This window comes from Hylobates moloch, unplaced genomic scaffold (genome assembly GCF_009828535.3).
Source record: "Hylobates moloch isolate HMO894 unplaced genomic scaffold, HMol_V3 SCAFFOLD_13, whole genome shotgun sequence".
NCBI classification, from domain to species: domain Eukaryota; kingdom Metazoa; phylum Chordata; class Mammalia; order Primates; family Hylobatidae; genus Hylobates; species Hylobates moloch.
In genome coordinates this window covers 17,349,180-17,362,711 of record NW_026652288.1, presented here as the reverse complement: position 1 = coordinate 17,362,711, position 13,532 = coordinate 17,349,180, and the positions used below count along the sequence as shown (strand labels likewise).

General features: G+C 37.8%; 1 protein-coding gene across 3 annotated transcripts in view; it reads right to left on the bottom strand.

The window, feature by feature from the left end:
* Positions 1 to 6,143: 6,143 nt before the first annotated feature.
* The window catches only part of GEN1 (GEN1 Holliday junction 5' flap endonuclease), a 30,114-nt gene continuing 22,725 nt past the window's right edge, over positions 6,144 to 13,532 (bottom strand). For all 3 annotated transcript variants that reach the window (XM_032172285.2, XM_032172286.2, XM_032172287.2), the window contains 3 exons: positions 11,574 to 11,635; positions 9,195 to 9,338; positions 6,144 to 8,699 (listed from right to left, as the gene is read on the bottom strand). In XM_032172285.2, coding sequence (XP_032028176.1) covers positions 7,384 to 8,699; positions 9,195 to 9,338; positions 11,574 to 11,635 — 1,522 coding nt within the window. In that variant the 3' untranslated portion in view covers positions 6,144 to 7,383. The remainder of the gene's footprint in view (positions 8,700 to 9,194; positions 9,339 to 11,573; positions 11,636 to 13,532) is intronic.

The following is a 13,532-nucleotide window of genomic DNA, read 5'->3' as shown; positions in this document are numbered from 1 at the left end:
CCTTCACAGCGCCTGGCCTAGAGACGTCTGCGTTTGGACAATTACGTAAAATAAGGCTTCTGGCATCTGGCATCTGGCATTCACAGTTAGCATTTTCGGTTTAATAAAAATGTAAATGTTAGCAATAATTACATCAGAGCAGTTACTGCAACCAGTATTGCTTGAAAACTAAAAGGCAAAGGGACTTGCAGTCTCCCTTCACCTGGGTGTTTCATAAATCACTTTCTGACTTTCAGATTCAAAGCATTTATTAAAGAATAGCCGTTTCTGATTTCACTCACAGAAAGGCAGGCATCAGCTGGGTGGCAGATGAAGATTTAACTTATGATGACGCAAACACTATAGAATCTTTTCATTAGGTCTTTGATCAGAGAATTCTAAATATACAAGCAGTTTTTACCATTTTGGGAGGTTATTTTCCTTTTTGGGTCTTGGAACAGAATAATGCTAAGGAAGCTCAGACACTTAATCCTTATTAAAGTTCTTCTTTGATGCTTACAAAAGGAATTCTTCTAAACATTAGCAAAATATTCATTCTGCCCACAGAAGGGTCAGCCTACTTTGCTGGTAACTCTCCCCTCCATTGCCAAACAGGCAAATTAGTGAATTTATCTGGCCTGGGGCTAACTAAACTATCCATTTTGAAATCATCAAAAAGAGTCCCACTGTTTTGGACTATTGCTGGGGCTGACTCTGCAGCATGTCAGTTTATAGGCAATGTGGCAAGTTCCTGAAAGAGGCTAATGCAAGCTGTTAGCTGAGCCTGATAAAAGCTTTGCTTGGCTAAGAAGGTGATAAACATTGCCACGTTAATATATAGATGAAAGGAGGCTGCCTTCAGTAATACTATCCAAGCTGTTTTACCCTAAGTGCTACCGGCAGAACAGGAACAGCAGTTGATTTAGACTCTTCACCTTCAGAAAGCAAGCATCTTGGCAGGGCGTCTTGAAGTGGCTAAAGGCGACTAGGTATCAAGCTAATCCACCCAATTAGATTTGGTCTCTCTCCACAGAGAAATTTAGAACTAAGACCCTGAAATCACCACCAGTCAATCAGCACCCATTCACTGAACACTTTCTTTTTTCTTTTGTTGAGATGGAGTTTTGCTCTTCTTGCCCAGGCTAGAGTGCAATGGCACGGTCTCAGCTCACTGCAACCTCCGCCTCCTGGGTTCCAGTGATTCTCTTGTCTCAGCCTCCCAAGTAGCTGGGATTACAGGTACCCACCACCACGCCCGGCTAATTTTTGTATTTTTTGTAGAGATGGGATTTCACCATGTTGGCCAGGTTAGTCTCGAACTCCTGACCTCAGGCAATCCGCCCGTCTCAGCCTCCCAAAGTGCTGGTGTGAGCCCCTATGCCCGGCCTCACTGGACACTTTCTGCGCCAATCCCTCTGCTGGGTGCTCTAAATTCAGAAGTACAATATGGTTTCTCTGCCCTGAGGATGTTCATAGTCTAGTGTGGGAAACAAAAAATGTAACCCAACACAAAACTATACACAGGTAATATTTTAGGAGTCTATGGGGACTAGCAGCGATCCAGAGAAGCAACAGAAGACTTTCTTAGAGAAGACCATGTTTACACTGAATCTCGATGGGTAAGAGTTGGTGAGGCAGAAGAGTCAAACCCTGGGTAGGTATCTGGGGGAAGTGAACAGAAATAAGATTTGATTCCTGTGCTCAGAGATCTTAGTCTTACCTGAGGGAGAGATACAGGCATTTTTAAATAAGGAATATTGTGCCTTCTACATGGTAGGCATCAGCTAATATTTGTGGAACGAATGAATGAATGTGATACTCTGATGAATGTATGGCTAATTTCTTTGGGGACACGTATAGAGCAAATAATTCTGCTTGGGATTATAAAGTTATGACATGTGAGCTGATCCTTAACAGATGAGGTGTATCTAGCCAATAAGGAAGCAGCAAGCATTTCAGGCAGAGACATCCGTGCAGGGAATAACAAATGGTCTTAGGTGGCTAGAGCCAAGGTTCATGACTATGAATGCATGAAGCTGAAGAGACAAGTTGGGGCCAGGCTGCCTCAGCCTTGTGAGCCATGCTGAAGTACTAAGACCAGATTCTGCAAAGTTAAGTGCAGCCACTGCTGGTACAGGCTCCATGGGTGGGGGGTTGTGGAGAATTGTCATTCATGCATCTAGTAGTTACTGTGTCAAACACTGTTCTAGAATTCTGTGAACAGAAAAGACTTAGTCCTTGCCCTCATCAAGTCTACATTCTAGTTTGGGAAACAATGAAAAAAATCCTAAACTCAACATTTATAATGTCAGGAGATAAAAAGATTAGGACTCTCTGAGGTGATATTTGAGTCAAGAACTGAATGATGTGTGGAAACATAAATAGAGAATTGTTTTCACTCATGAATTAGGAGATCTGAGTTCTAGTCCCAGCTTTAACCTTTTCTAGTTGGGTGACCTGGAAAAATTTTAAACTCACTGGGCCTCCAGCTGGCTGTTATACATAGAAAAGCCTAAGAACCTTGCTCAAAGTGGGTGCTCAAAAAATGTGGTAGGTGATTAGATGAATATTAGTTACCAAATTATATTTAAGCAAGCACATTTTTTTCCAGCAGCTCAAATGCCACGTTAGGATCCCTTGTGTGATGCTAATCTAGAGTTTCCTTCTTCTGAAAACACATCTCCCACCCTCACACTGCCCCCTACTAGCGTTACTGTGTCCACATTTTTACCAAAAGGCAGTGCTTGGCTGCATTCAGTTTGAATCCAAAATCTGATAGTGCTCTTTCCAAATGATGGTATCGGACACAGCTACCATTTACTGAGTCCCTAGAATGTGTCAATGGTGGCAGTGACTTCACAGATACCAAAACCTTATATATCATTGATTACCGTATCTCCAGGGCCCAGCCCAATGCCTGTTACATAAACATTTGAATAAATGAGTCTCAGAAAAGTTAGAAAATGTCTCCAGGGTCACAGAGAAAATGTTAGCAGAAAAGAATCTGAAGCTAGGTATGCCTGAAAAGATGGCTCAAGCCATGCTACCCAAAAGGAAAAAAGAGAGTTCTCATTTATAAAATCTAGAAGATGGAGATTGTATATTTTTTTAATTTAAATTTTAATTTTTTTGAGACACTTTTTCACCCATCCTGGAGTGAAGTGCAGTGGCACTATCTCAGCTCACTGCAAACTCTGCCTCCCAGGTTCAAGTGATTCTCCTGCCTCAGCCTCCCGAGTAGCTGGGATTACAGGTGTGTGCCACCAGGCCCCACTGATTTTTGTATTTTTAGTAGAGATGGGGTTTCACCATGTTGGCCAGGCTGGTCTTGAACTCCTGGCCTCAAGCAATCCACCCACCTCAGCCCCCCAGAGTGCTGGGATTACAGGCATGAGCCACCATGCGTGGCCAGACAGAGATTTTATACGGAAAAAAATCTAAAAGAAAAATCGCCAAGGACTTAAGATGGATTACACAAAGCCCAAAGCAGTTAGGCCAGAGCAGGGCCTTAGTATGCAGCCATCAGAAAGAAACCAATTACAGGATCCTAGTAGCTGGAGGCAGATCTTTGGCAGAGTATTTCAAAGGGAAGCAAGGCATCCTCAATAAGACAATGAAGTGATGAGCAAATACATAAGCAGCAACTTATAAGATTTGATATACAAGTGATAACATGACCACATCAAGGAACAAGAACATGGAATGCTTTAAAAAGAATTGGTATAATTTGGACAATGAAAACAGAGAAATCCTTGAGGAGGAGGAAGTATAGTTTTACACTTAGGCCTGTATTAGCTCTATCAGCAGTCCCCAACCTTTCTGGCACCAACGACCACTTTTGTGGAAAACAATTTTTCCACGGACGATGCAGGGGAGATGGCTGTGGGATGAAGCTATTCCACCTTATATCATCAGGCATTAGATTCTCAGTAGGAGTGCGCAAACTAGATCCTTGGTAGTTCACAATAGGGTTCGTGCTCCTATGAGAATCTAATGCCACCGCTGATCTGACAGGAGGCAGAGCTCAGCGGGTAATTCTCGCCTGCATGTCGCTCAACACCTGCTGTGCAGGCCGGTTCCTGACAGGTGATGGACTGGTACCTGTCTACAGCCCAGGGGTTGGGGACCCCTGAGCTATATAGCAAAATGAACTCAGACTGGCCACTCTCAACTAATTTGGTTATTTTCATCTCATACAATCTCAAGAATGCCTCTAGATATTTTATTTACCTGGTCTAGATGGTCCTAAACTATCATAACCACGACCGAACAAATCAGAACAAGCAGAACCTTGGAAAATGTTTTAGCAACGACTTTTTTCTCTCTGAATATTCAAAACTTTGCAATACAGTCCTTAAAGAGTTGTTGAGATGATACAAGGTTTGTAAAGAATCTAGTTGAATGCTTAGCACACAATACCTAATACACATTAGTTTTTCCCCTTCCTCATTCTGGAACTAGGATTATTTCCACTTTTTGACTATTATGAATAAAGCTGCTATGAACACTTGTGCACAGGTTTTTATGTGGATATATGTTTTCATTTCTCGTGGGTATATACTTGGGAGAGGAATTGCTGGATCATATGGTAACTCTACATTTAACCATTTGAAGAACTACCAGACTTTTTCCAAAGTGGCTGCCCCATTTTACATTCCTACCAGCATGTTATGAGAATTTCAATTTCTCCACATCCTCATCAATACTAGTTATTATCTTTTTGATTGTAGACATTCTATTGGGTGTCTTGTGGTTTTGATTTGCATTTTCCTGATGACTAATAGTACTGAAAATTTTTAAATGTGCTTATTGGCCATTTGTATTTCTTCTTTGGAGAAATGCCTGTTGAGCTATTTTGCCCATTTTAAAGTTGTCTTTTTATAATTGAGTTACGAGTTCTTTATATACATCCCTCAAAGATACAAGTCCCTTATCACATTTATGATTTGCAAATATTTTCTCCCATTCTGTAAGCTGTCTTTTCACTTTCTTGATGGTGTCATTTCAAACAAGTTTTTAGTTTTGATGAAGTCCAGTTTGTGTATTTTCTTTTGTTGCCTATGCTTTGGGTATATTTAAGAAATCCTTGCCTAATCCAAAGTCACAAAGATTTATGTCTATGTTTTCGTCTAAGGGTTTTATGGCTTTAGCTCTTACATTTAGGTATTTGATCCATTTTAAGTTACTTCTTAAATATGATGTGAAGTAGGAATCAAATCTCATTCTTTTTTACAGAGATATCCAATAGATCCAGAAGACAGTTGGTTCAAAGACTGTTTCATTTTCCCATTGAATTGTCTTGTCACTCTGGTTTAAAATCAACTGACCATAAATGTGAAGGCTTTTTTTCTGAACTCTCAATTCTATGCCATTGATCTATATTGACCTATATGTCTACCTTTATACCAGTACAACACATTCATTACTGTAGTTTTGTATACTTAAAATCAGGAAGGGTGAGTCATTCAAATGCTTTCAAGATTCTTCCTAATATTCTGTGTTCCTGAAATTTCCATATGAATTTTAGAATCAGCAAAGAAACCGGCTGGAATTAATGGGAATTACATTTAACCTGTAGATCAGTTTGGGGAGTATTGTCATCTTATGTCTTCTGATTCATGAACATGGAATGTATTTCCATTTATTTAGAGGTGTACAGAAATACAATTGAGGCTAAGTATGGTGGCTCACACCTGTAATCCCAGCACTCTGGGAGGCCGAGATGGGTGGATCACTTGAGGCCAGGAGTTCATGACTAGCCTGACCAACATGGGAAAATCCCATCTCTACTAAAAATACTAAAAATTAGCCAGGCATGGTGGCACACACCTGTAATCCCTGCTACTCAGGTGGCTGAGGCATGTGAATTGCGTGAACCTGGAAGGCAGAGGTTGCAGTGAGCCAAGATGGCGCCACTACACCCCAGTCTCGACAACAGAGTGAGACTGTCTCAAAAAAAAAAAAAAAACGGCCGGGCGCGGTGGCTCACACTTGTAATCCCAGCACTTTGGGAGGCCGAGGCGGGCGGATCACGAGATCAGGAGATCGAGACCATGGTGAAACCCCGTCTCTACTAAAAATACAAAAAAAAAATTAGTCGGGCGTGGTGGCAGGCGCCTGTAGTCCCAGCTACTCGGAGAGGCTGAGGCAGGAGAATGGCGTGAACCCGGGAGCTTGCAGTGAGCCGATATTGCACCACTGCACTCCAGCCTGGGCGACAGAGCGAGACTCCATCTCAAAAAACAAACAAACAAACAAAAAAACAACAACAACAAAACAAAAACAAAACACAATGATCACTGCACATTGGTCTTGTATTCTACAACCTGGATTAACTCACTTTATCAGTTTTAATAGTTTTCTAGTGGATTTCTTAGAATTTTTGATACATACAATCTTGTCATCTGCAGAGACAATTTTCCTTTTCAATCTGGATGCCTCTCTAGAATTTTTGAGTGCGACCTAAATTAATGCACGACTTAATATTTGGTAGTATTAAAGTCAATATTGCATAGATTCAAAACAAAAGGGGGAAAAGGGCTATAGAAGGAAAAAATAGAAAAATAAAAAAATTAGCAGGCAAGAAAACTGATTCCCACAGGATTATTAGTTAGCTATGTGATCCTGGGCAAGTTTCTAATCCTTTTGGTTATACATTTGATTTTCCAAATCTTTTTACACTTGATATACCTGTGAACTTTTGGGGATACATAAGGAGTTACTTTGCTCAGTTTATTCAGCCATTACAAGCTGATTTTTACTAAATATACTGACATCTTCTCTCCTTTTCTATTTTTGCCCCTCAAAAGAGACTAAGACACCAAAAGTGGAAGAGCACACTAAAGGTATCTTCAAACTGAGGGAGAATATAATTCTTAGGAAAAAGAGTTATAATGGAAGACCTTGCATGGCCTTCCAAGGTGGAAGAGCACACTAAAGGTATCTTCACACTGAGGGAGAAAATAACTCTTAGGAAAGAGAGTTATAACGGAAGACCTTGCAAGGCCTTAAATGAATGAAGAGAAGTATAAGGAATTGTCCTCTTGGGAACAAGCTGGAATATAAATACTTTAGAGGCTTGTGGAAGAAAAAGTAAAAATGAACAATTAGATGAAGCATTTACTTTGTCAAGTACTATACTAATATTTTAAAACTACAATTAAGGAATAATACGGACATAATAATGACATACATTATCAGAAGTTTTCAATACAGAGGATCTTTTAAAACCAGAGTTTTAGATGATATTTTAAAAATTACAATTTTGATTGAAATGGCAAGTGTTTCATGACATACAGAACATTAAAATTTTTACCACACATGAACTAGATACCTTCCCTCTGTCTCTGCTATTGCTGATAGTACTAAAAAAATAAGTTATACTTAAGTGTTTTAAATTTCCTTTCAAGTGCTTTGGAATCTTAGTTTTAATCTCTGGCGTAAAGGAAGAGGACTATCCAAACAAGTACCAGAGTTGTTTTCTTTCTTATGACATTGTAGAGAACTCAGAGAACTTTTTGCTGAATCTGGGAAACAGCTTTCTTCATTTTCAGCTGTTTCATAAGATCTGACACACTGTTCAGTTTCTTTAATATGTATCTTAGGGCTACTCAACTTGTTATGGCCACTTTCTTTGAACTGGGATGAATTATGCTTTTGAGAACTGTGCTTCATTCTTTGAGTTGTGTACTTAGCTTTCCCAAAAACTGGGGCACTTCGTTCATCAGAGGAATGTCTGTCAAGGCAAACACTCTTCTTCATTAAAATTTTCTGAGTGGTTTGCATATCAACTTTTCTACTATGATCTAAAGCAGTATTTGGTGGTCTAACATTGCAGGTCTTTACCACTGTGTTACTGACAGAATAAGGGACAGAAGTATTGACTTTATAGTTTTCTTGAAGCAGCTGGTCTCCTTTTAGATCTTTAGAGTCTCTGGATTCATTTTGCAAGGGAATTCCTGGAAGATCCTCTGAAAGATGTGATGTACAATCAGAACCACTGTTAGCAATACAAGATTCTTTTACACTAAGTATGGACAAAGTTTTCAGGTTGACATCTGGTTGTAGATTATCCTGAAGATATGATTTTATAAATATTCGTTCCTTTAAAGGCAAATCCTGAAGACATAAATCAGTAATGCCAGAAAGCAGATGCTCTTCAGGACTAATCCCATCAGAATCCTCATCCAACACTTTCTTTATGTTTGCAGTGTACCTTTCTGATTCACATGGCAGTTGTTCTGGGATATTTTCAAAGCCACCAGGGATGGCTGATAGCTCTGATTCAATTTCTGATTTTAAATCGTGAGAAAAAGTATTCCTCTGAATAGCTGGAGAATTACTAAAAGAAGTACCTTCCCAGTCAATAGTGCTCAAGTGTAGATCAGTAATCACGGATATATTATGAGATGAGGTATTGGGTTGACTAGATTCTGAAATTAGAGACTTACTGACAGCTTTAATTTGCTGTATAGCCAAAGGTCTTAGAGAAGACATGAACTGTTCTTGTGCATTCAAACATGGAGTATTTTTAGGTAAAAGCAAGCTATTCACTGAGGCAGAAATAGATTCCTGTGGTAATGTAGGATCAGGGGAAATCCCCAAATTTAACTTAGAATTCTGCTTATGAAAGATTTCACATGTGGGTTTTAAAGTCATGTGTGACTGAAAGCTCATTACTTCATCTGGTTCTGGCAAATTGTTTTCTTTAGGCTTAATACCTGAAAAGAAAAAAAATACATATAATCAATATTTATTTTCTTTGCTTTAACCTGGGTAAAAAATAAAAAAATAAACAGTTCAGAGAGAAATCTACATGAATAGTTTTTGCCTTTTTTTGATCTCAGTGCATTCCTAGATTATAAAATATTTCCCTCTGAAAACAATGTTATAATTGAGTTGTTTTCCTCACTGAGTTCTGGGAAATAAAGACAACATATTTAGAATCCGAATATGCTATAAACAGTAGCTGCTTTGGTTAGTATAACTATTATTATTAACACCTGGCTAAGTTAGTAGACAGAGCAGAATGATTTATTCCTGGCTTTTCAGCTTGAAAAGATAGTATGTGAAGACAAAGAAGGAAGAATACAATTCTTGACTCTTGATTTTATAGATTTTTCAGTAAAATTTAGACAGAGTAGATTCAAACAGAAGAGGTGGCTCTTCTATAACATTTGCATGTGGCATAAATAGCTATTAAACCCAAAACTTACGTTTCTGTTTCTTCTCTTTAATTTCTAACTTTTGTTTTTGGTAAACAGCAACGATCTCAGGATACGCTGCTTCAAACAATGATTCTTCCTCAATTGTTAATAGAGCAAATTCTCCATGTTGTTTATCTTCCATAGCATAATGTTCTAAAAGATTAAAAATATAGCAAAGCGTCCTTAATCAGGCATTTAAAAAAATTCAATCGGCCAGGCTTGGTGGCTCACATCTGTAATCCCAGCACTTTGGGAGGCCAAGGTGGGCAGATCATGAGGTCAGGAGTTTGAGACGAGCCTGACCAACACCAGACCAGCCTGATCAACATGGTGAAACCCCGTCTCTACTAAAAATGCAAAAATTAGCTGGGCGTGCTGGCACGTGCCTGTAATCCCAGCTACTCAGGAGGCTGAGGCAAAAGAATCACTTGAACCTGGGAGGTGGAGGGTGCAGTGAGCCGAGATCGCACCACTGCACTCCAGCCTGGACAACAACAGCAAAACTCCATCTCAAAAAAAAAAAAAAAAAAAAAAATCAATCTTTGCAGGTAACTAGCTTTACCAGGTAAAATAAGTCATTCACAAATGAACTATTCATTGCAAATCTTGCTTTATAACACCTATATTCTAACAATCTGTTGATAGCAGTACATAATTTATTTTCTTTTTGCCTGGCAATAGCCAGATGGAGATTCTTTCTAAATTAGAACTTTAAATCCTCTTATTTCAGAGATGGTAGCAGTAGCTGAAAGGACAGAAAACTTTGTTTAGGTAAGGATGGTTGGTTTAATTCAGTTAAGTAAGTGTTAAAATTTCAGCTAAGAAATGAAACAGTTTCCTAAAACTCAACATCAGCTTTCTTTAGTGATGGCTTCTGAAAAGAACACGACTGAAAGGCCCATCAAAAGTATTACTACTTTCCAGGCTGGACGCAGTGGCTCATCATGCCTGTAATCCTAGCACTTTGGGAGGCTGAAGCGGGTGGAACACCTGAGGTCAGGAGTTCGAGACCAGCCTGGCCAAAATGGCGAAACTCCATCTCTACTAAAAATATAAAAATTAGCCATGCGTGATGGCAGGTGCCTGTAACCCCAGCTACTTGGGAGGCTGAGGCAGGAGAATCACTTGAACCAGGAGGCAGAGGTTGCTGTGAGCCAAGATGGTGCCACTGCACTCTCCAGCCTGGGCAACATAGCAAGACTCCGTCTCAAAAAAAAAGGATTATTACTTTCCAGATTGCTGTTTCAGAGGGTATCAATGTCTCAAGCCCAATCTAACGGGACTTACAAGCAATTAATAAATGAAAATAAGAATGTTCATATGTAAATTTACAGTACAGTGTATATATAAACAGTGTACTAGATCTTGTGTTTATTTTATATGTGGGCAAAACTATAAAATAAGCCAAATTATAAATTATAAAGAAAATACTGATAAGGTTAAAGCAGAAACAAAGAGAATGAGTGAACTTAAAAGTGTTTCTTAGTTAAACTAGCTTGGGGTACATTTTCTCCTGTAATAGCTCCCACAAGGATCAGTGAAAATGGGTATCTGATCCTCAGTTCTTGACAGGAGAGATGCATTGCCAAACTGAATTAATATCATTTTCTTTCCTGAAAATATACTAGTTGGTGTAACTGTTTCTAAATATTTTCCAAAATTCTTCAACATTCTATCTTCCTCTTACTGCTTGGAATGATTTATCTAATTCTCTATAATTTCTTTCTTCAAAGTTATCTACAGCTTAAACTTTCATTGGATAAATCTGTTCTCTCAAATATGATCATACGGTTTAATTTCAAAGCCAAACAGAAATCAACTTGGTGTCATTTTCCATTTTAAATTATCTGTGTTCACTATCTCCAGTTTGGGAGCTAATTCAGAGTTCACTGTATTTCTGTCTGTAGCAAAAATAAGAATAATTTGACAATAAAAAATTCCCCCTGAAAACTAAGCAGGGTTAAAAAGAAAGGAAGTGTACCCCAGGGGTATTTCAGCAATCTCAGTTTTTTCAGATGCAACTATACATGACAATGAATGACCACAGCATTTGTAAATGCATTTGAGATATAGAAATAAAAATTATTTCAGTATTACTTCTTTAAACATTACAAAAGAAATGTCAAATTAAGACATTAAAATAAAATCAAAGTTTATCATATTTACTATTAGTCAAAACCTATCTAAAATAACACAGGCAAACTATGAAATCAACCTGTGGTGCATGTGATGGCTTTCATCTTTATTTTTCACACACATGCTGTGTGTGTGTGTGTGTGTGTGTGTGTGTGTGTGTATATATATACACACATACACATATACAATATTTACTAGGAATACATGGTCAAATATTATAAATGGAGTATTTTGCTTAAAGTGAATACATACCAGGCTTTTCCCATTCTATTTCAAAACAATGAACTCCATTTCTGATTCGGGTCTTAACAATTCTGAAAAACAAATTCATTTAATGAAGTCTAATCACATAAGATATTTGGAAATTTTCCATTTGTAACCTGAATAATTTCCATAGTTTTTTTTTCCAGGTAAAAACATTTTAAGGAATTACTGCCTATTCCTTTGACTAGTTTATTCAAAAGATAATACTGTTAGGTACATAGAGTTTATTATTGTTAGATCTTCTAATTAAGTTGTTTCTTACCTTATTATGCAGTGTTCGTCATGTCCATAATAATGATTTTTGTTTTAAAATTTGTTATATTACTTTGGTAAGTACAGTATTTGCCTACTAAGTCTTCTTAAATCTCTTTATTTTCAAACTCTGCGTAGTATTATTCTACATGTACCTTGTAAGCTGAATATTGCTGAATTTTATTTACTTATCCAATATAATCTGTCTTTTAATGGGTGAGTTTAATCTGCTGACATTTTTGGTGATTACTGATACAGCTGCTGGATTCATTCATGCATCTTATTTTGTTTGGTGTCACCAGCTTTTTCTCTGTTATTTCCACCTTCCTTCTTCCTGTATTATTTCGGTTTGATAGTTTTACTTTCTTATTTTGTGCTGGTTTGGAAGACAGAGGTTATATTTCTAGCAGGTACTCTTAAGTGTTTGAATGCATACTTTGGGAGTTTTGGCTTATCATCATGTATTAATCATTAAACATTATACAAATATTTATATACATAATTTTTTCTAGTCAGTTTATTAAATTATCCAAATATGTTGTAATCAATTCCTGGGCTGACCACTGTTTCTTGTAATTCACATCTTCCCTCTGTGTTCATTTTTCTTCTTGCTAAAGTATATCCTTTAACAACACTTTAAAAAAGAAATTATCGTTTTTTTTTTGAGTCTTGCTCTGTTTGCCCAGGCTGGAGTGCAGTGGCACCATCTCAGCTCACTGTAACCTCTGCCTCCTGGGTTCAAGAGGTTCTTGTGCCTCAGCATCCCAGGTAGATGGGATTACAGGTGTGTGCCACCACGCCCAGCTAATGTTTTGTATTTGTAGTAAAGAGGGGTTTTCACTATGTTGGACAGAATGGTCTAGAACCCCTGGCCTCAAGTGATCCGCCTGCTTTGGCCTCCCAAACTGCTGATCCAGGCATAAGCCACCAGGCCCAGCCCTTTAACTGCACTTTTAAGGAAGGTTTATGAGTGGTAAACTCTCTTAGTCTTCATATGTTTAAAAACGCTTTTCCTATGAATAATGTTTTAATGATTTCAAGGTTGTAAATTATTTTTACTCGGTACTTTGAAACATCACTCCAGCATCTTCTGGCATCTATTACTGTTATGAAAGATGTGTGCTATCAGATAGTTGATCTTTTTTCTTTGATACTTCCCAGCAAACTGTTTATTCTGAAAAATTTCAAACTTTTATTAAAGTTGAAAAACAGTACAATGAATACTCACATACTTTTACTGAGATTCATCAATTGTTAACATTTTACCGCATTTGCTTTCTCCATTTGCAAGTTAGTTGCAAACATGTCTCATGGCACATCACCCCTAAATACCGCAGCCTGTCTATGTAGAGTATTTTCCTACATTGCCACAAAAAACTTTCATACTCTGGAAGTTTAATACTGATACAATATACAGACTGTATTCAAATTTCCCCAATTGTCCTAAAAAAATGTCCTTTATGACTTAAAAACAATTAAGAATTCAATCACGATCATTTTTCTTGAATTGTGTTGTCTCTTTATTTTAATCCAGAAAACTACCTAGATTTTTCTTGTTTTATTTTTGAAGAGTCCAGGATAATAGCTCCACAGAATGTTTTTCACTTGGATTCATTAGATTGTTTCCTCATGATTAGATACAGATTAAACTTTCTTTTTTTTTTTTTGAGACAGGGTCTCACTGTGTCACCAAGT